At 39.4% G+C, this 23280-nt stretch overlaps 1 protein-coding gene across 1 annotated transcript in view; it reads left to right on the top strand.

The window, feature by feature from the left end:
* PCDHAC2 (protocadherin alpha subfamily C, 2) overlaps nt 1-23280 on the top strand; it is a 47800-nt gene that overhangs the window by 9823 nt on the left and 14697 nt on the right. The window contains exons 3-4 of the mRNA XM_068960140.1: nt 1224-1282; nt 3555-3643. Coding sequence (XP_068816241.1) covers nt 1224-1282; nt 3555-3643 — 148 coding nt within the window. The remainder of the gene's footprint in view (nt 1-1223; nt 1283-3554; nt 3644-23280) is intronic.

Below are 23280 nucleotides of genomic sequence, written 5' to 3'. Positions count from 1 at the left end.
AATGGTGTAAGTTGTAATTGCTCCATTTTCATTTGAATAAAACCTATTGATCCAGGGAAGAGCATATGCCAAACCTCAGGAGGAAAGGCAGAGCTGACTTTAAATAATTCAGAGCATTCCACACTTTTTTTTTTCTCTTTCAAATAATGGGACCAAATTCATTTCTGGGCTGCCTCCAATGGCTTGAAGAGAATTACACCGTTACTATCATACATTATTTGTGTGTTTGGCACTGTATAAGATGCACCAGGAATGACTAGTCCATTATGTCTCTGGACTTACAGTTTTGAACTTGAGAGCCTGAAGTTAAGCACTGATTGCAATATTGCATAAAAAGAATGTCTTGAAAAATCCCAAGAAATAGCCATGGTATGTATTTAGGGTTATATTTAAGTGCTTAATTTTGTGGCATCTCAGTTTGCATTCATTGGCTGTAGCTAAAAATTATTGTGATGGTCCCATGATGATATAAATGAGATTTTCTGGAGCAATTTTTGATCAACAAGAAATTTCTTATTTATATCTTTACTTAGCAAGCCATTCTGCAGCAGTTCAACATATGCTGAGGTTTATTTGTCAAAGGTAGTGCTGGCTATTTTCCGCCTTCTTCTCCTGTGCCCTTTCATGAATATGGAAAATGTTTTAGTTCTTGATATTATGAAAGAATGTCTGCCTTTGATAAACGACTTGCTGCAGTATGCGTATCTAATACAATATAGTGCAGTCCTCTGCAGTCCACTAAACTCTAGCAGAAACCTCACAGCAAACAGACTAGCTCATGCACTCCCTTCACAGAGGGCTGCATTTTATATGTACTATATGCTATACAGTGCAGGAGCTCAAGTTTCATTGCCTTATCAGGTAAACAAGCAAAATATGTATTCTGGGTTTGTTATCTTTTCTTTTCTTCTTTGCCCAGAATGTTTTTAAATGTGCAAAATAACTGTCCACCAGTTTGCAACATTTAACGTCTTTCCATGCAGATCATCTGTAGTCAAAGGTCTTGGCATTTAAACAATTTTTCTGTTGTACAGATGATCTCTGTGTGTCCATTTAAAAGACTCCTTAGATTTGTAGAAGGATTTGGCAGCTCTGAATGTGCACAAAAATTGAGTAGCTCCATTTAGACCCTTCACAGTAATGACAAAATAAGCCAGATACACAGGTTTTTCAGCATGTGTAGCACACATTAACAATGTTTCCCTGGGCTTTTGTTTCTACAGCCAAAACACCCTAATCCTGACTGGCGTTATTCTGCATCCCTAAGGGCAGGAATGCAAAGGTATGTGTTGTGCTTCCTGATATGAAGGGGAATTCTGTCTTTGTCCGCTCTGAAAAGGACTACCTTCTTTCTGTCAGGCTCCTCTGATGCCCTAGACTGATGATATCTGTATGCTGAGACAGAAAGCACCTGAGTTCTGCTGCTGTCTCTTTCAATCTACAAATGTTACAGATTCATTTTGACCACATCTTATGCTATAACGGTGCTTCTGTAGGTCTGCACATTTGTGTTGCTTTCCTTTACTGCCAAGACATAATTGCTACACTTGTTGTGTTATTTAACTGTGATTATACACTTTATGTTTACTTTTAAAGCTCCCCGTTATCATCAATGCTGATATGTTTCAATAGGCTGTCTGCAGCATTGATGCATTTTCCATCTTGCTGTCTCTCATTACCATAAAAGTATACTGCTCTTTCAGGCATTTTATTAACACCATGGTGCAATCAAGGTGATTAACACAGTTAAAAGGACATTTTGAGGATATAAGACTCAGATTTTCAAAGAAGTCAAAGTAAGGCCATTTCCAAATCTCTGTATCTTTAAAAATGCCTGCATAACATCCCAGTCTCCGCTATAATTTGACACTCAGTACATCTGAAAAAAAAGAAGTATAATAAAGCCATTTTTTGTAGAGCCTAGATAAAATAATGTCTTTGTTCCCTCTTCCTGAGCAAATTAGCAAAGTGGTCTTATTTTCAGGTGTAATTTGACATGATTAATAAGACTGCATTAAAAGTTTAGAAGCATCTAAAAGGCTGCAAAAATTCCTAATGGCACTAAAAGTGCAGGACTTTGTGCTTTTCCAAAAATTTTTGGTGTGATGAGGCTGTGGCCATCACCTTTTATCCATTATTATTATCCGTTACGGAGTTTAAGAGACTCCATGAGGCAGAAAGACAAAACTCAGGTTCAGTCTCTCCCCTACCCCTGAAACTGTGCAGGCATCTATGTGCTTCCTGTGGGTAGGGCACACTGTATCTCTCCATCTGACTTTGGTCTGCTATGTAAAAAGGAACAAAAACTTCAGGGACAGAAGGAATGGAAGAAGGAAAGAGCTTGATTCTGTGGCTTGTTGGGCAGAGAAAAAATCTGGGCTTATTGGTTTGTTTCTTTTACATTCCTGTGGTTTTTTTTTAATCCCTAACTGCTTACTGCAAAATAAATAAACAGTCTGAGGGAGGATCCAAAAGCAGGAATTCTCCTGTCTACCTGAGCATCTTCTCTACCAGTTCACTTAGTCAGGCATCCTCTTGTATATTCTCAACCTGGCCCTGTGGATTCACATTCCTTTCTAAAAGGAGTTCAAGATTTTGCCTGAAGTTACTTGTACAATAAATGAAAAGTCAAAGCTCATTTAAACCAACTGGTCCCACAAGCAGGGAAGCTAATGAAGCCTTTCTGAAAAACTATCTGTGTCCCTCTGTTCTCTCACATCAGCAGCCCTGTCCCTCCCTGAAATCTCAGTTTTTGAGACTTTGTGACCTGCCCAGCTGCTGATGTTCATAACAATTGTAGGAATTTGGTGTCACTAAGACCACTGACCTAAGTCAAATTGGCTGAAGCTGCCCATTAAGTTCAACAGGGAGAATGGAAAGGAACTGAGAGGCAGATGAGCAGAGACTGGGATTGAAAGTGCAGTCACAGAATCCTGTTTCTCTAAGGAATCATACACAAATAAGCACCTAGTTTTGCATTAAAAAATAGCATATAATTTCTTTTTCTTTCCTGTAATGTACTGGCTAATGTGCAGCAATTGCAATGGTGCTTTCAAAGCCACACTCTCACCATGCAACACTGAAATTTGACCTGTAGTTTCTGCATTTGAGAAGCATAATTTCTTTTTCCGAACTGCTCATCAAAATGATATGGTAACCCAGGAAAACAGGATATGTTAGAGTATCACACTCACAGAAGTGCTCGACTAACTAAACCCATTTTTTGGTATTTGCTTTACCGTTAATTCATCATAAAAGCAAAGACTTCCTTGCTAGCAACTTCCAATCAATGAAAGCAAAGCATCCTAGAAATACACGTTTTATAAGTTATGCCACAACTGTGTTTAGTGAATAAGCAAAGATGATTCTTGCAAGTCAAGATAGCTATTTTTCACATGATCCAGCAGAATTTGTTAGCATGGTGCAATATTGTGGTGGTGCTTGCACAGTGACAAACAATTATAACATTTTGAAGAGCAGCTGGGAAGGGGAATGCTGTAAAGCCCAGGGCAGTTGAGGACTGTATAATCTAACCATGATATATGCTTATTCAGTGCTGTGCATATGGAGGAGGCAGGAATCTTACGTGGAGGACCAGGAGGGCCTGATCAGCAGTGGCCGACAGTCTCCAGTGCTACTCCAGGTAAGGGTGTGAGAACATGGAATATAAATAAGGGGCTATTGTGAACTGAAATATACTTCCTAAAGCATCAGTCTTCATTTTTGTTCTGCTTTGTCTCTCTCAGTGAAGCCCTTGTAAATTTGTCTGTGGATTCTAAATAGCATGGAGTGATTAAGCAAAAATACCTCTTTCTTTAGTCAGTTGCAGATGAACACTGGAGTTGAGAGTCCTTAATTCTAGGTCTGACCCTGCCTTTGGAGGATTTTGTTTTGTGTAACCAAAGGTCTCCATTCTGATGTATCCATTCAGATTCAAAATTCCCATGATTGGGTCTAGAGTTGATTTGCCCTCCTTTTAAAAAGTAAGAACAGTTTAACTGGGGTAGGAACTTCTTCCGTTCTCCTTTTGCTGCTTTTAAAAACCCAGTAAGTCTGTTTGAACGCCTATTTCCTATTTGCTGCGGTGAAATGAGACCTATTTTTGCTAACTATTTTCATTTAATAGTACACTGTAATGGAAACAAAATGATTATTTGCTTATCAGAATAAATTACCAAAAAAACATTTTACAATGTGTTGTTATCTTTGTTTTTTCCTTTGTTCAGTCACTGGCTGACTAGTTCAAAACAGCCAATAAGAACTGACAAAAGGTCCCCATTTAGTTAAGAAAAAAACATTCCGAGTTTTTGCAGTGGGGACAATAAAATATTCTCACTTTTTATGTTGGAGCAGAAATGATATAGCGACATAGACATAGACATCATATACATTGTTGTTACATAGCAACTACAGTAAGATGCATTGCCATCTTGCAAAGATTTCATTTCATGGTTCATATAAAAATTGTATTTGACAACTAAGATATGTGTGGTCCACCCAGATAGGAATAAACAAAATTGACAATACCTGTAGAAGAAATCTTTTACCTGTCTGCTTGATTAAATATGGGAAAATCTTTTGGCTTCAAGGAGGACTTTTAGGAAACAAAATTGAAATGAAATCCTACAGTTTGTTCAAACTGAGGACAGAACTACATTAATTCTGGAGTAGGCTAGGTGGTGGAAGTAGATTGTTTCCCCTCTTTTTGTGGAGTGAGACACTGCGCTTGAAGTTGATAGACCTGCTCACTGGAATAGCCGGTCACTGATGTGATCAGCACTTTCACAGTCATGTCCAAAACAGAGCAATGAGATAACTCGAATAAGGTTTCCCCTCAATGGATGCTCCATTTAGGGTTGTCACCCCTGTGTGACAGCTATGTGAGCACTGTGAGTCCTCCAGAAGTTCGGATGAGGAGTGATGCTGGTATCACAGAATTGGGTCAAAGGCCCAGAAGTGGGGTCTCCAAGAGAAAAAATGTAAAAGCTGCTTTGTAAATCATTTTAGGTACAAAAATTTCCCTTGGCTTAAATGGGAATTTTACCTGGATAAAAGACTGAGGACTAGCTTCAGGATTTGCATTCACACTTGCAACTTCTGCATGAATTAATGGTGCCTACCAAAACCTGTACTGGTATTGCAGAAGGGTTATCTGCATAGGCAGATTTGGAAACTAGACTTAATTGGTCCCTAGGCTGTAACTACCTAGTTATCCTGTGCTCTTCCTTCTGCTGCAGGCTTTGCAGGGAAGATGCAGTTTGTGCACATTATGTAACTGTTAAGTGTGAAACTGTAAAGCTTGCATTTGAAAATGTCACCACAAGTACACTTTAACCTTAACAAGAGGTTTTCCTCCTTTAACAAGAGGTTTCAGTTCCATTAGTTACCTTGGACTGAGCACTTGTTGTATTACATCATACCAAACTCAGCATGGGTGCAAAAATTTGCCCAGATGCTTGTTGCCTGGTAATGCCAATTTCTAAGTACCCAGAAATACTTATAAAGGTTCGATGTATATTATTCAGGAGCTTCATTGCCATTTGGGTCTTAGAGTGCTGTTCTTCTAATGGGACTCCTCCCTGCTGTTCTTTTTGGATTGGGTCATTTTAGTCTCACTTTGGGAATCTGAACATCTCCCGGTCTGAGTAGCAGGATTAGCTTTTGGCCTCTGTTACTCTTTCCCACTGCTGGCTGTGCTGGTAAATGAAGCATTTATACAAAGAATATATACCTGCCACACACTATTCTATATGTGTCCGTGGTTATGAAGAGCTGAAGAAAACATGTTAATGTTAATTCATAGCTTGTGTCCATCATCATGCATCACATTTTCAACAATTTATTACACTACTTTAGATGATTCTGTCTGCAGCTTGCCACAAATATCTATTTCAACGGTTCTCTATTTTTACTGCATAGGTTCATGACTTGTGATGTTTTTCATTAGGTTAACATACACAGCAGATGCTTTTCAGTAGAAATTCAACTCCTTAAAGGTCAATTACAGTTGATAGAGTCATCAAAGCTTTTGCTCCTGACATGTCATTTGAATCTGAATAGTTACACCCATGTCCAGATAAATTCCTAAATAAGCTGTTCATTATCTCTGTTATCATCGGCATATGTAGCAGCTGCGGGTCTCCACTTCTTATTGCTATAAACCACTTACATTCTGTTCTGTGCACACATGCTCCATGGAGTTGTTTTAGTCCATTGATTAATCCCAATCACTTTGCCATTAAACCATTCATTTAATTTAACAATCCGCAAAAGCCATGGATAAGATGCCTTACAGAGACAGATTGAGAGAGTTACTCGATGAGAGCATCCAAATATGATGTCATAGGAATGCTTTAAGAAGGATGAAGAAGTCAAGTGTTAAATCAGTAAATCCTTAATTCCTAAGGCACAGCTGTACTTGATCATCACATGATGTATCAGCAAATATAGCTTGTCCAAGCACAACCCAATTCTCATTTTTACTGATAGCACTACCATTGATTTTATGGGGTATTTCACCCATGCAGGGGAGCAAAGCTTGATCTGATATTGTTATATTTTCTTTATATTTTCTTAGGCACCAATGTAATAATCTGTAGGTTCATGGTCAGGACCCTTCCAAATGAGGTGAGACAAGAAGGCTCAAACTTTCCTTGGGTAGAAGATAGCACTAGGTCCAGCTTGGTAGGGTATTTCATTTGCCCTCATTTGTATTTTTCTGTGCTGCAGGTTCCAATCTACAACACAGAATTGGTAATGCAAGTTGTTTCAGAAAAAACATTCTGAAGGGGTATTCATGGCACACATAACATTCAGGAGTATGGTATGGTTTTGTGATGAAAAAACAACCATGAGGAATTTTTAAATCCTCTTTTTGATGTAGGCTTTATGTGTATATAGTAAATAAGGCACTAGGCCACACCCTATACATGTAGGAAAAAAGCAGATTTCCATTCAGAGCATGCCATGAATGAATGCGAAAAGGACCTTAGGAAAAAAATTTGCATTTGAAGTATGCAAGTGTCTAGGCGAAGACAGTGGGTGAAATACTGGTATCTCTGAAGTCCATGGCAAAGATCCCATTAGCTTCAAGGAAGCCAGGATTTCAATGCCTTTTCCTATGAATACACATAAGGGGCTGAATTAAGGTTGGATAGGCAAATGCAGTCCTAAGATATGCCTAATTTTATGCCTCTGCTTTTGCAGGAGCAATATTTCTCTAAGTATTTCTGTCATTTTGTTGCCTTTATAAAATTACTTTAAATGTGATAAGCTGTGGGAAAGGGATGGTAGCTTTGTTTTTTAAAGCAGCCTTATGAAAAATGAAATTATATTGTGCAGCAGTCTGCAGACCTCAACGTGGGTAGTCCTCTGTAATTGAAATTCGTGGCGCATGCGTTTATCACTAGAATGGGCTAAGTAAACAGCACTAGCAGTAGGCTGCTATTCCTTAAAAGACATAACCCGAAGAGAGAGACAATTTAACAATGGGTTTCATAGCTACTTGTAAAGGTGGGGGAATATTATAACTACGGAACCCAGAGTTAAGGTCTGGTTCTGAAGCAGACTGTACTTCAGTGCTTATATATTTATATGCATATATTATATGTATATAACCTTCATATAAAGATATATATGTCCTCATGCCCCATTGACCCAAGTCTGACTCTTTCAGCACTTATCCTCTGAAGTTTGTCTCTACTCCAGCTTTCTTCTCTTTATTCACTGTTTTTCCTGTTCCTTATGTCTTAACTCTCCGATCTTTTTAGTTTTTGCCATGCTACTTAAGGATCTTCCATGTCTGCATGCTCTCAGACTGTCCTGAGAGACTGTCTGTGCTCTTAGGTTTTATGTTTGGTACCACAGTTGGTCTGGAGTAGTTTTCTGTAACTCTCTGAAGATATTTTATGCTCTAACCAGCTGGCGTGCCCAGGAGGTCAGTGGATGGAGCATGTGCTGTAGAATAAGTGATAAATGCTGAAAATTAGAATTAAAACTAGCTATAAATACAAGAAGTAAGCAAAATGAACTGAAAAGTAAAGTCAGCCTTTCTGGTAAGCTTTATAGTGCTGGTTCAGGGAAGGGGATAAAGTGTTACTTTGGTAACACTTTACTGTGGGAAAGCTATGAAGAAAGAAAAGGGAAGGGGATGCTTGGGTAGGTGCTAAGGCAAGTGACTAATTACAAAAGGGACAGAGAGATTTTCTTCTCTTTGGAAGGAGAAGAAAACACTACAATTATCTAGTGTAAGTTTCTGCATAGCACAGTTCCATGTTTCACATAGTAATTTGTATGTCAAGCAAATTAGTTCTGGTTGAACAAGACCATTCTTTCAGAAAGACACACTTTCTTACAACAGAACAAAATGAGAAGGGCCCAGATGACAAATGGAGACATTGGTGTAAGCACAATAGAGGCCAGAAAAATGGGATTGAGAGATCTGAGAAGGGAAATCTAAGGGCATGGGGAAAAGAAGAAAAAGCTGAGAATAGGAAGGTGAGCAGAAAGGATCTGGGAGAGAGGAAAAAAATTAGAAAATGATTATACAAGTTCTGCCAGTGGCAGATGGCATTGGGAGTGGGACAGAATAGTAGACCCTTAAGTGAGTACTGAGAATAGGTCACTGGGAAAGAAAGGTGGCACACCAAGATTGGTTAATAGATTCTGACAAAGGGAAAAGAAAGCTGCATTGAGATTGGCTCTTCTTTCCATTGAATATAATATTTTGATCTCGCCACATCTTTGAATCCATTTAGCAGCACTGCAGAAGGGAATGAATGATTTTTTCAGTTTGACCCTTTCCCTGCTACGGTAGACAGAGTTCTTGAAATTCAGTAGGCATAACACTCCAGTAACAGGTCACTGGGAGGCCACAGTATTGCCATAAGGATTTCGGTTTCTGAAATCTCTCTCTAAAAATTCTGTTTAAGGAGAAAGAGCCTAGGAAAATAACAATTCAGAGTACTAGGAGACCTCACATGGAACATCTTTCATATCATATAGCTTTATGTTGTGTTGTAAACAGAGAACATTCTTTCTAAATATCAGTGCGTTTCAATTCACCTTCTTGAAATGACCTTTCTTATCTACAGAAAAAAGGGCCAATTAAGACTCCTCAACCAGCCCAGCAGTCACTGCAGACAATGTGCAGGGGCTGAAAGTGCTGCCTCTTTGAGTATTAAAGGTTAATTTGCAAATGACATCACAGAAGGCCAGTCTGGCTTAGCTTTAGCAGTTTATTGATTAAGGCTGTAAAAGATGATAACCAATCAGCAACTCAGAATACATTATTGCGATCTTGGTTTGTTGCATAATGTTGCAGTTGTTTAAAATGGAAGGAACTAGAAAGTGCAGCTGTGCCCATTTGTATCCTATATATTGATTTTCTTTAATAACCAATTTTCTATGGAATTTCATAATTCCTACTTTCAAAATCAGATATATCTATGTATCAAAATACCTCTATTAAGAGCTATATCTTTATGGTCTTAGAAGCATTGCCTGTATGCTATTACACATGCATTACATGTGTAATATTTTGAAGGAGAATATAGGGAAAATACAGAACAGGCAAGTCATTCATGTTGCTTGTGAAAATCAAGTTTTGAATCAATGATTTAATCAATTCCCAAAATGAAGGTTATAAGAAGTTTAACCAGTTCTTAAGCCTACATAGTAAAGTATCATAAAGATTCGGTTAGCAGCCTGTTGTAATCATGTAAAAAATCATCCCCATAAAGCATGCTAAAATCATTATTTAAAGCTGCAGTATCTCTGCCAGCTCAGTATTGTCTGGAAAAGGAAATCATGCCAACTTTCTCATGTAGGATATGGAGCAGTGAGACTATATTGACATGGGAATAATCTGCTGGGATCATATAAGGCTTAAATCCTTTCCTTTTATTTTGCATTTTGACCTTGGTCATTGACATCTCAAATCAACTCCATCTAGTTGCTTAAGCCTTCAAGGTAATGAGCACACTTGTACACTTTATTCCCAGGACACTCCCAGTACACCTCCCATTCCTCTTCTTTCCACTTCCTTTTCCTCCATTTTTACTTCTTTCATGTTACCTATCTGGTTTGGTAAGTGTACATCTCTCTCTTCCATATTATTCTTTGGAACTTGTTTATTCCTTTCACCTAATCACTCTGGTGTCTTCCTGTGTGTCTCCCCTCTGTATTGTTATTCCATGAGCGTTCAAAAGCAGGTCACTGGCTTGGCCACACATGACCTTTGCTATATTTCACATCAAACTAAGTATCTCCTGCAACAAATGCTTCTCATTTCTGACAGCCCACTGGAGGTTGGAGAAGGCTGAGAATTTCAGATGCTGTTTGGTCTGAAGAAAAGCATTTCCAATTGGAAAATTTTTCAAAAACCATGTCAGAAAGATTTAAATATTTACATGGTAGATGCAACCTGACATTCTGATTATTATTTTAAAGAAGCCGGTGATCTTTCTTGACTAGGAGCACATGTCTGCTTCACCAGATGCAAAACATGGTTGAAACAGTAGTTTGGGCTCTCAGTATTTGCAGCCAGGACTAGGCAAATGAATAGGCTAATCTAAATTTATGTTCAGCTGAGAAAGTAAGCAATGAAAAGAGGGGAAGACAGATTGTATTTTACAGAAACTGCAGTCATGATCTAGCTAATGTTAAATTTGCTTTCTCTTATTTTGTTATTCTCTTCTTAGCTCTAAAAAAAATCCATGATTGCCTTGAAATTACATATGTGATCTTTATGGCAGGGCCCATGATTTTTCAGTGGATGATACAAACTAAAACAGATGACACGGATGAGAGATTTAAGAATGTACAATGTCTTTGTCCTTGAAGGCTTATTGTTAAAAAAGAGGATTCATCAAAATTTGAAAAAGGCTAATCCGGAACACTTCAAATTTGTGAGATCTATTTGTCTTGAAAAGATTCAATATATTTGACTAAGTTTTTGATTTCATTTTGTCCATGAAAGAGGCTTTAGAAGGTTCTATGCTTTCATGGACTGTGGAGAATTCTTAATTCCACTTGCTGCAAAGATCTATGGGAAAGAAATTAACCTGTCTCATTAGCCCTAGCCAATGCTCAGTGTAACTGTGCATCATGTAATGTAATTAAAGCTGAAGCTCCGCTCCCTTTCATTTAGATCAGGACTGTATTTGTCCCTGACTGGAAGCAGCTGTTACAATGACCATGTCCAAATTATGGTCTTCACATAGGGTGATTGTTCCAATGCAGATTTCTTAAGGGTTCATGTAAGACTAGTAGCTACGTTTGAGCTACTAATAATACAGGACACCTGTAAGCTTTCTAAATCCCATAAAAGCTAGAGTAACAGGAGACAAGAGGCTAGAGGCTTTCTAGGACTGAATAATTTGAAGTAAAAGTTCCCAAACTGTGGACAAAAGCTGCTACTGCTGAAGACTGCCATTTTAAGGAGTATGGAGGTAAGAGACTGAATGAAGGCAATTTCCAGCTGCTCTAGGAAGCAGTAGTTTCAAACTTGGTACAGGTCACAGTGCCTGTAAGTGGCCACCAGCCTGGAAGCTTCATTTCTGGCTCCAGATGTTACAATAATGGAAAGCAGGAAACACGAGGCAGCTGCTGAGAGGTGGGCTGCAGATGCATGAGAGAAGGGCAAGTGGGGTTGGCCTTTCAAGGGTGGCAGACAGGAGTGGCAGACAGGAGGGCCTGTGGCTGGAGAGTGACCATGCAGAACTGGGCTTTATGTTAGCTACTATGTTTCTATTAGGGTTTTCCTGGGCAGAAATACTCACACAAGGACTGTGAAATGCATGCACGGTGAAACGGCAGGCTTACGGCAGCTGAACAGCCAAACCCGTGTCTTCCGGACACAGGCTTACTGTTCACTGTGAAACTGAGCAGTGTGTGCAGAGTGAAGGTGGGGTTCAGACCTGCATGATGAACTCTCAGGGATCAAGGATGCAAATAACCAATTTCAGAACTGGCATTCAATGCAGACCCTTTATGTTAACTTAGAGGGTTTATATCCAGTATGCCATTGCCAAGGAGGAGACGTCTAGCTAGCTGGCTAGGAGGAAGTCTAAGTGACAATAACTCCTCATCTATTCAATTTATCCTTTTCTATAACATCCTTTCGCTCCTTCAAAATATAAGTTACAGTTGCACCCGAAAAATGCTTCTCTTTTGATAACTGTTACTAACTCTACTCCTCATTTTAAGAACAAGGAACATCTCTTGCAATTTACTTGATTTTGATGATTGTTAATTTTTTTATCTCTATAATGGCCAATAGTTTCCTAACTATTCGGATAAAACACCAAATACTCCAGATAGATTAGCAGGTTGCCCATCCTGATTAATGTAGCATCTAGAAATTATTCACATCCCAAATGATGGTGGCAGCAAGCAAAAAGGAGCATCCCACTTCTTAGGAAAAATTAGATTTATCACATGTTTTAATTGATTCTTAAACATCTGGAAGGAAATTTTTTTGTAATTAAAAATCACCCAGTGTTCAAATCTAAGCATCTTTTGCACTTGTCTAACTATCCATTGCTGCAGGCTTGTCCTTCTTTGTGATCCTGACAACAGGATTTTAGGTCTTGCATGCCTATGGGTAAAATTCTGCAGCTATGCAGAAGACAAAGGTTTTGTTTCCTGTGCCTCTTATTTTCTCAGAGGTTTCAATAATAAATAAATAAATAAATAAATAAATAAATAAACACTCTCTTGCAGCTGTACTACCTTGGGTTATGATCTTGTCAGAACTTATAAGCTAAACAAGTATTTATCTGGTCAGTACTTAGGGGAGTTGATGGTAATCAAATTGTTTCCACATGAGCTTACAGCTGCTTTGCCCCTGTTGTGTCTCCCTTTTCTGGTTGTTTTTCTCTCCACTGATGCATTTACTGCTGTGATCTTAATTTCTTTCTTTTTAGAATTTTTTTAAAGGAAAAAATACTAAAAGGAATGTTAAATCAACATATGATATTCATGAGCCCAGGGAAATTTCAACCTTGCTTTCTTTTGCATGTGTATGCAATCCACTATCTGATAGAAAATAGGCAAATAAAAAAAGCAAGCTCCTTGTTCTGAGGAATTTTGATCTGGAATACATTTACATCCCAACTGATGGAAGAAGCAAAGAGGGTGAGGGAAGATAGACCACTTTGTGATATTACATCCTTCTCTAATGGCTATCTGCCTGTGTGCAGCACTTTGCTGCACATAAGGGTCATGAATGCATTTTTCATGTGTTTATTTTTGTAATCTGCACATCCTAACGGATAAAACTGGGCATTGCTTCAGTAGTATCAATGTTGTACCATGGCAGTGTCTCTCAGGTCAGATGGCCCCACACAAAGCCCATACAAATAGCAAAAAACAAGCGTCACCTTAGGGAACTTGCCGTTTACATGACTGGGACAGACAAAGTCTGAGAAAATAAGGGGAATGAAATTATAATTATCCTATTAAAAAAAAAGAAGAACAAGGTGCAAAAAAAGTTAAAATGCTTCTCATCTCACTGTGGCAAAGCCAAGGACTGGATAAACATCTGCCCTCCCCAAAATGTTCCCACTGCAGCAAGGGTGAGCAAAGAATAGCAGAGCTTTAAGCAAGTTTCTGATGCCATCCTTGCTCATGCCTCTCCAGCCTGCTCAGCCGTGGAGAGCCCTTTAGGCCAGGACTTCCTGAGCACTCTGTGATTATTGTCTCAACCTTCACATTTCATTGCTGTGCTTGCAGGCACATGCAGTGTCAGACCTTCAGCAGCTCAGAAGTCCAGCTTTTAAAGAGGCAGGCAGAGGCTGCTCCAGATTCCCCTGGGCCATTACATTTCTGTGGTTTGCAGCTCCCTGATCTCTTCTCTGTATTTCTGCTGAAGTGGGGCTGGCAGAGCAAAGCTGCACAGAGCAGAGCAAGGAATGGAGCTCCGCTAATGTTCCTATTTTTCCTGCACACACTCTGACTATTTATATAACATTGGCCTAGAGATGCTGAATTTCCTGTGACATATAAACTCTTAAGTCATTCAGTCATTACTTGTGCGCACTCAGAGGGTGTAATGAAGGATGTAGAACAGTAATAGCAGCATGCAGAAGCATCCTCCTCATTATAGGGATTTAAGTCTCAGAAAATCAAGGCTGTGGCTGTGGATGAAATGAATCTGAGTGCAGCTTCTCTGCTCCTGTCTTGTGTGATTACAGTCACCCATCCCTAAAAGCATCCCCTCTTAGCATGCACGCACAGCTAGGAAGATAAATGGGTTGACTAGGAAGGAAAAAAAAAAAACTTTGTGGTCTTGTGAAAATTGTCTTCTATATTTTGTGCTGAGAAAAATTGTGTGCTGCTTCTGCTTGCACAGGTAGTTAGGGCAGGGTCAGAGAAGGCAGGGGAGACTTTGCATAGCCTGTGGTGTCTTGTGCAGAGCCTGCATGCCCTAGCTCAGCATGCAAGCTGTGCCACAATCAGATGCCAAGAGGGGACCAAATGCGAAACTGTGAAGAGCAGCAGTTCAGCCCACGGCTAATGCTGCCAAGGAGGCAGGAGCTAGAACATGTTTCATTGGCTGTGTTTTGAACATGGTGCAACCAAACTGCTTATATTTTCATCGAATTTGTTACTGGGAAAAGATGGAGTGCTTCATCAGTTGCTGTTAGTGGCCCAGTTCTGTCCTGTGCTGGTCTCCCATGGCTTGTTTTTCAGATGCTGAAAAAGCAAGTAAGGGGTGTGGAATGGCAAGCAAATCCTGCACCGATGGGTTCTCAGGCTGCCTTGGGATCTACACAGTTCTGTTGCACAGAGAGGGGCGGGATTTGAGGGGCTGCAAAGGGAGTTCAGGCTGCAGGTACTGGTTAAGTCTCACACAAGGAACACTGGAGCACGCACAATGCAGGCAGCACTGGGCTGGCAGTGGCACCGTTTAAGCACCTAATTATGCAGCTAATCTTCTTAGGCTCCCTTAGACAATTAATGGCAGGAGAGGTCCTTCCCCCTTCGTCCCTGGAGCTGTTTGAGCTGATTGATGCATTTTCCCTCTAGCTGTAGCTTCTTATCCTGTAATCTCACCTATTTGGCCTAATGCCTGGTCATATGAATTGTTTATTCAAACTTTTTTTTTTTTTTAATACACAGTTATTTCCAAGGGGCAAGCTCTCCAAATAGTTTCAGATTTTTAACCCGCAGATCTTTAACACACTGGGGAGTCACTTAGAAATCAAGAAACCATGAGCCGAGCTCAAAAACAATCAAGAAATTCCTGAACCTTCTTTAATTCTCTTGAATTAATTTTCTGGTCTTTTTATTGCACACAAATCACTGGAATATAGTAGCTGAGGTTAAGAGGAGAACAGAATGTTGTAAGACTCAGAATAAAATCCAGAGGGTTTGAACAAAGGTAGTAGTGAGAAATAGCAAGAGCTATAGTAAAATATTAATATTTAAAATTAAAAAGATTAATATTTAAAAACGCACAATGAAAAATCTCCTATCCCACCTTTCTTTCAAACACTGCACACAAACTTTAAAACATTTTATTTAAGGTACAGTATCCAGACTGGGTTTTTGATTGCAAAGAAATATTATACTTTAAACACATCTCAGGATGTACAGTTGCAAATTACATTCTTCTCCCTTCTGCTGTCCGTTCATCACTATCCCATGCTATGTTACTTTTCAGTGATCCTGTATACTCCCAGGAGCTGTCATTTTATTGGTAGTCTGTCATTTTATTGGTAAATCAACATGCATTCCTATAGTGGTGTGTAAGTAGTAATAATTACTGACTGCAGTAACTGAATCTTTTGTTTTCAGTGTTCACGGTACCATTTCTAAATGCTCCTGTTTGTCATCTCAGACAGTACGAGCAGACAGATAGTGTAACTGTAATCAGTGCCCTTCCAAACACCTAGAGTCAAATGTATCCAGTCACATACAGAGGGTGAGCTGGCCCAACAAAATAACCTGCAACGGCAGCACAAATAGGCCATCAGCAGGAGTGTAGTAAGAACAGGAGTGTGCTAGCACCACAGCAGTCTTTAGGTTTCCAAGGGTGTTGTTCTCCCTAGTTATTGTGCGTTTTGCTATCTCTTAATGGCAAAAATTACCTGTGCTTGGTAGGTTATTATCTATCTTTGTAAATTTATGCTAAGGTAGCAGAGGGTAGGTAGCAGGGGTATGGCTGGAAATGGAGGAATGAAAATAAATGAATAGCATTATTCTCAGATGCTTTATCTGCCTCAGTTATTTCCAGATTTCACTGCGGTTGGGATAAGTAAAGCACCATGGGCAACATAACCTTTTACTTTCCTTCCTACTGTTAGTTTAGCTTCTTTTCTGCAAGACAAGAAAGGTTAGAAATTTTTCACAAGGATCACACACTGCTGTTCTACCCCAGCTCCCTCTCTTTGCCTCTCCGAAGGATGTAGGTGCAGTTACATAGTAAAACTATTTTCAGCAGTTAAGTTTGGAGGCATAACAAAGCATGTTTCTGTTGTTCCAAACTGTAAATTGATATATCCATCTCAGTGTGCAGACTTTCAAACTGCAGCTAAATCTAAGAGAACTAGAAAGAGAACTACCCACCTCTGGGCTCACAGACAAAATAATTTGATGGTCCTAATCCAGTTCCCCACTGGCAATTTAGCACATCAAAGAAAACACCATTACAATTGACACTAGTTGGCAGTCCTAGCAGAGAGGCTAGTGGAACATGCAGCCTAAATCCATACAGATCAACTTCTGCTCTCTTCTGAGGCATGTTGGCTAGACAGCATGATAGGAAGCTTGGATCATTTCTGCAAGCTTTTTAACTGTTATCAATGTAACATATCTTCCCAGCCATGAACGCTAATTTTATGTTTGTTCATTTCTTGATGCCTTTTTACGAATCTTCAAATTATATACCAAATGTAATTTTAAAAGTTTAATCCTTATCAAGGTTTACAATTAGCCTCCTTATTCCTGGCTGGTGTTTCTCTTTATGTGGGTCTCGGATGACATGCAGTTGTAACAAACAATATAGAAACTGCATCTAGGTCCTTCATAGCTACGAAGTGAGGTCAGCCCTGGCTGGAGATCTTCTTCGATGATAATTTCACTGTAATCTATGAATTCTTCTTTCCATTTGTTCACTTTCTGTGATTAATTTGAATTACTTTTTATTTTAAAAACTCTTCATATTTCTTTCATGTAGAGTGAAAATCACCAGAGACTGGGATGCAGGTAGGAGTGAAGTGGAGGTATTTCTGCATCTAGTGTTGTTTCCTACATTCTAAGCTTCCAGGCAGGCCTTAGAGCACATTCCACTTGTGTATTAAAGAAGAGATAGAAAGAGGTAATTAAAGAGTCCAAAATATCTCTTTGAAAAGAACTGTAACAACCGTATGTTAAATAAGTCCTTAGCACAAAATTGCTGCCAAGTGTGCCTGCAGAGTTGCTAGGAAACCATAACAAAAATCCCTTTTTTATAAAGCACATAGGAATATCTCAAGCATGGCAAAATTTTGCTGCTATTCCTCTTTTTCTTGTGATGAATGTGACAACATACATGGAGAATGGAGAGAGGAGAGAGGCTCTGTAAAGGAGAGTTTGGAGGGAGCACAAGGAGGCTGATCTCTGTTTCTGCCTGTAGTCCTACCAGTATTGCAGGCTTAGTGCAAATAATTTTTGTAAATAAAGAATCAGTTTTCAGCTTTAGGAAAAATGGGATACTTCTATGCTCTTATTCAGCTTGTACCCCAAGAAACATGGTGGCAGCTGGCAAGGAAGATAGTGAGGCTCGTAGCAGGGAAGAGTTTGTGATTAACTGCTAGACAAAACAGCTTTTCAGGCAGACTGTGTAGACCAAGATGGCCTTGGTGTAGTTCCGTATCAGCTTATACCAGTCAAAGTCTGGGCTTTTTGATTTTGCTTTATCTTGTAGTGTTTGCCCTATGATCCAGTCCTCTCTCAAAGCAGCATTGTTTTTCCTCTGATTGTACAGTTAGCTGGTTAAGGAAGCTGATGTGGCTGAAGAGACTTTTCAAGTAGGCTTAGTTTTCAGCTGCATTACCTGATAATGAGAACTAGTACTGGCACAAAGAGGAGCAGGGCTACTGCAGACCAGACTTCATTCAGCTGTGTGGAAGTGCATCTTCAGAACAAAGAACTGTTGTGCTGATAGAGAAACAACCTTATGAAAACATAGCAGGCAGAGGAAACAAGAACTGATCTTGTTTTAGAGTTGATCATAAAAGATAATGAAGAGGAAAGGAAGATAAAGGCTTTCATTATCTCAGTGAGAAGAAGACAAACAAAGAATAAGATACTTTTTCCAAGAATAATGAAGCATTTGATAAGGGATTTGAGAAGTACAGTAACCCCCTGACAGAGTGAATTCTTGTAAAATATAGTATTCTTTTACTTGAGATGAAGAAGTAGAATATTGAATAGATATCTACATGAGGAATCTAGAACTCCAGCACTGGAGAAAATGAATTCCAAAATTAGAGATGAGATAGATATGCTACCTCTACACTATACTCAGGCTATGCTCAGCATGCAGAGCTCCTCCATATTACAATAAGCTTGGAAAAATACTGAACATTTCTCCCATTTATGCTACCTGATTTGCCTAAGCTCAGCCTCAGGTGAATAAGCCAGTGAATCTGACTTTCTAGTTCAGCTTTGGGGCTACACCAAAAAAAAAAAGAAAACCCATAAGATTCAGATTTAGAGAAATGCATGCAGATAGTGAAGTCTGCTCAGTTACTTAGAAGAAGGATCAAAATTTTCATAGCTGTGAACACAGAACAAGTGTACCAGCTCAACATATAAAAAACTAAGAATAAGGACAGAAACAGAGGGTGGGTTTGGTCTTACCCAGCTTTAGTCATCTACAGTGTAAATTACAGCATCCAAGTTGGTCCCTTAAACTCCTGAGCTGGACAACCGAATTCCAGTGGAGAGAAATGACATGTTTACATTTGGTTTGTCACTTCCTAGAGCAGATGGCTAAAACAGATCAGGTGAATTATGTCCACCAAGTTTCTATTTCACTATTATTCAAAAAGCGTACCATGACTAGATGAAATGTTGAGATCTATGTTTTAGACAAAGGGGCCAAAATATACAGAGCTGTGACATCTGTGTTCTTAGTTAAGGCAAAGAGGCTTGCCCTGTTTTGGGGAAGACAAGCTGGGGAAAACACAATATAAGGAAACAGATCTACTCTAAGTCTGGATTCTGTAGCCATCCAGAGAGAACCAAGGACAAGCATATGCAGTGCCTGGTGATGTGAAAGCTTCCACTGAAGAGGGGACTTGTGGTATGATTTTAGCAGATCCAGACATTATCAGTGGATACACTAGTCAGAAGAGAGCTGCCAGGCATTCAGCTGCCATACTTACAGCTAGTCTATTTGATCAATGACCAATTCAATTTCAGATGGATTGTGCTGCCAGCTGCAATATAATCAGCAACAGAGATAAGCAGCAGTATTGAACTAGAGAACATGACCAAATGCTGGTGTTGTGTAACAGAACTATTTAATGGCTCACAGGCAATTGCACGCTGTCTGGAAGAAACCCACCAACTCTGGGACATTATTGCTTGGAACTTATCATAGCTGGCAGGGTAAGCCTTGGATGTGATTGCAGTATTGCATCAGCATATTCACAAGAAGAGAGAAAGAAGTCGTCATGGTTCTACCTACCCTTCTCATATACTCTAAGGATATATTTATAAGAGCAAGTTGAAGGTAAAAGAGAATCCACTGTGAAGTCCATAAGACTACTGAAATGCAGATATCCATTAAATGTAATAAAACCACTGTAGAAAGAACTGAAAAGTCTGTGAAGAAGAGACATTGCTATATCCATAAAATAGAAAAATGGATCAACAGCCAAATACTGATTAAAAAAGCTACAGGTAGATAGAAATTAGCATTGATGAAAAATCACTTAACAAGTCATTGAAAAAATCTTCAGCCATTTCCACCATCTGAGGACAGACTATCTGTTCTGCCCAAGGCAATCCTTAGTGACTGTAGTGCAAGAATCGTGTTCTGCCAAACAAAATGAGGCTACCTGGTGCCTCAGTTTTTGGTAGGCTTTTCTAATGCTTGAAGGGATTAGGCAGGCTTGGAAGATTTCCTAGTATAGATTGATGCAGAAAATAGAGGAACTCCAAAACATCTGAATATCAGCCTTTGTCATCTTAGTGTAAAAGAAAGAAAGCTCGGAGAAAAATTCCAAATCATACCTTAGAAGTTTCTCTTTCTCTGTACTCAGTGTAGAAAGGACCTAGCCAGATATCTCCCTTTATTGAAGATTCAGCTTTACAGTGTACCTGAGATGGATCCTGCCCCCAGATAGGAAAATATTACCAGTCTCATGTACAGAACGCAGTAGTCAAGCATCTAAAGATCATCTAGTTAAAAATTTAATATTAAATTTTTGTTCATTTCTTCTACATCAAAAGAGCTATGATTCCCTCTTCCCTTCCCTTCCCTTCCCTTCCCTTCCCTTCCCTTCCCTTCCCTTCCCTTCCCTTCTTTTTCCCCAGGCTTTTCTCTGAAGCCACCAGGATTATAGATTTGATTTTGTTTTAAATGAATTCTAATATTGTCTGGTGCTGGAGCAGAATTTGAGCCTTCAAAAAATCTGGCAGCTGCCATAGATTGGGCATTAAATGAGAGGACTGGCCATAGTGCACTTGGAAGTAGCAACTGGTAAAGAGTGGAGCTGTCTCCAATGGTATTGATTATTATGAATGTATAAATACATTTTCCACAACAGCTTTGGCACTCAAGTCAAGTCAATGTCCAATATGTAGTGCTGATGCTGAAATCTTTTCTTTTTATATCCTTGATCTTCACTTTTGGATGCACAGCTACTAGTTTTGTATATATTCGGTTAGTAGTTAAGACCAGCTTAGATGCTGATGAAGCTGATGAATAGGTATAATAGAGCACAGCTTGCTCTCTGCTCTGCCAGATACTGGGTTTGTGGCCTTTCGGTCTCTATACAAAACACATCTACATTCACAGGGAAGCTGAGGAGACAAAAGAGGATTGCTTGTGTTTTGAGTGGCCTCTATTAGCTCTGAAGAGGCAAACGTTGCATGTTTTTCGGATACTGAACATGTGGTCTGGGACTGCAATTTTGTGCCATTTTGTAAATATGAAAAATATATAACATACGTTAAAGTAAGTGGAATATTTAATTGCTGAAAGAAATTCAGTATTTGTGAAAGGTGGCAAATTGTTCCACCCGGTAGTGAGGTCCTCTGTTTACTGCAGAGGAGAGGAGGTGAGTAGAAATTTGACTCTCCTTTGGAAATCTGCTTGGGGCTTGTATTTGACCTGAACCATATTTAGCAGCTACTGGCTCTTTCCTAGCTCATTCTTTGATTTCTCTGCTGAGGTTGTTAATAAGGGGGGAAAAATGTTATTACTGTTATCTGCGGTGTGGAGGTTTGTTCCACCCAGCACTTGACAGAGATCCACCATCTCAGATCACATAGTCCAGGATGTGTCAGGTGCATCAGGGGCTGTAAGTGAAAGTCTCCAAATCATATTAATCACTAAAACCTTTAAAGGTTTTGAGAGAGTAAATCCTAGCAAATATTCAGTTGGGAATTCAGAATAACTGGGGTACACCTTTATGCTGAGATAACAGTTTGAACATACAAATTAGAGTTTCCAGATGAGAATGTCACTGCCTAATCAGGAGAAACATATTCAGGTCATGTGCCAGATACAGTTATGCAGGATAGCAGTGTAGGCTCACACAGCCTTTAGGGAAGTAGCATAATACTGGAATCCTGAAAAATAATCCAGAGACCAGCGCATAGATCTGAAGGAAGCCATCGAAAGATATTTTTCTGTCTTGCAGACCACAATTATTGATTACTCAGTCCTGTGATTCTGGGATGCCAGCTCTTCATTGACTGGATTTACATTTATGAAGGCAGTTGCTCTCTCTACAGCAGTGGTGCATGACATGTTCTGTTTGTCACAGAGGCCTGGGTAAGAGACAGCACCTGTTATTAAATTCATGATGGTGTAGAGAACAGGATGGATAAACAGACCATGAAATTGCATTGGGTTTGTCCTGTGCTGTCAAACACTCAAAAATTAAGCCTCAAATAGAGATTGTTTTAAAATTTTTTTGAAAACAAAGCATGAGTTCTTTTTATTTGCTTTCTGATGCATGAACTGTCAAAAATAACTTTTTTTCCTGTGGAATCTGAGGTTCCTACACAATCACATAACTACTGCTATTTAAGTAAAATGACAAATTTTCTGATAATTGGCAGGATGAATGGGCGTATGGTCCCATGGTGCAAAGACTAGAGACATAAAGATCCCGTATGAGCAGAAAAAGCTAAATGTGAAAGCTCAGGCTGCAGTTTATGTTCTTTCATTATTTAGTTCTGATTAAAATACAACAGTCACAAGGGCACAATTCTGACTCCATTCTGTGTATGTAGACTTCGGTGCACTATGGCAGTGCCACCTGCTCAGAGCTTTTTCTTTATTAATGCAGCTTTCATACTGCGTCCAAAGCAGAATTACCTGGGCAACAGCAGAAAACTTGCATATCCGCTTATGATAGCTGAAGATTTGGAGGAAGGAAACGGGTCATTCAGTTTTGCGTCTGAAGACAAACACTAAAGCAAAGCTGGTTCTCAGGAGTAGGGAACAGGAAGGTTACTTGGGAGGAGTGTGCAACTGATTTCTGTATTGCTTATAGTGGGGAAAAATAGTGTTTACTGCCTCAGGAAGACTGCAGGTTTGGCTGCAGATGCAGATGTAGTTGTCCGGACAGGTGAATTTGGGTCCCAGTGTGGCCTCGAACTAACAAGTTTATCTCAATTTCTTCAGTAAGGGGAAAAAATCATCCCAACTGGCACCATTTGATATTGCTAGATGAACATTTGGGACACTGAAGAGGAGAGTGGCTGAGCAATTCACAGATTCTATTTTCACTGTTTATAAACAGTTCTTTGGCTGGCATTTTTCTTGCCTCCCCTCTCTCACCTTATATTCTGTTTATTGTGTACGTAGATCTCCCAAAAATATTTATGGACCAAAGTAAAAGCTCTATGCAAAAAAAAAGAGTAATGCCATCATACATCGTGTCCACCATTTGTTCCTCTCAGGTACTGTAGGCAAGGTCATACGACTCATATCAGTATTTGCTACTGAGCCTAAATATTTGTCCTCTCTCCATGCATTGTCCCCTCCTGAAGACTGTTACATCAGCTCTAAGCAACGGGTGGATTTGCTCATCCACACAGAGATACAAA

The sequence above is a fragment of the Struthio camelus genome, chromosome 13 (assembly GCF_040807025.1).
Source record: "Struthio camelus isolate bStrCam1 chromosome 13, bStrCam1.hap1, whole genome shotgun sequence".
NCBI classification, from domain to species: domain Eukaryota; kingdom Metazoa; phylum Chordata; class Aves; order Struthioniformes; family Struthionidae; genus Struthio; species Struthio camelus.
Note: the sequence above shows the minus strand (reverse complement) of the source record. Positions and strands in the feature narration are given on the sequence as shown.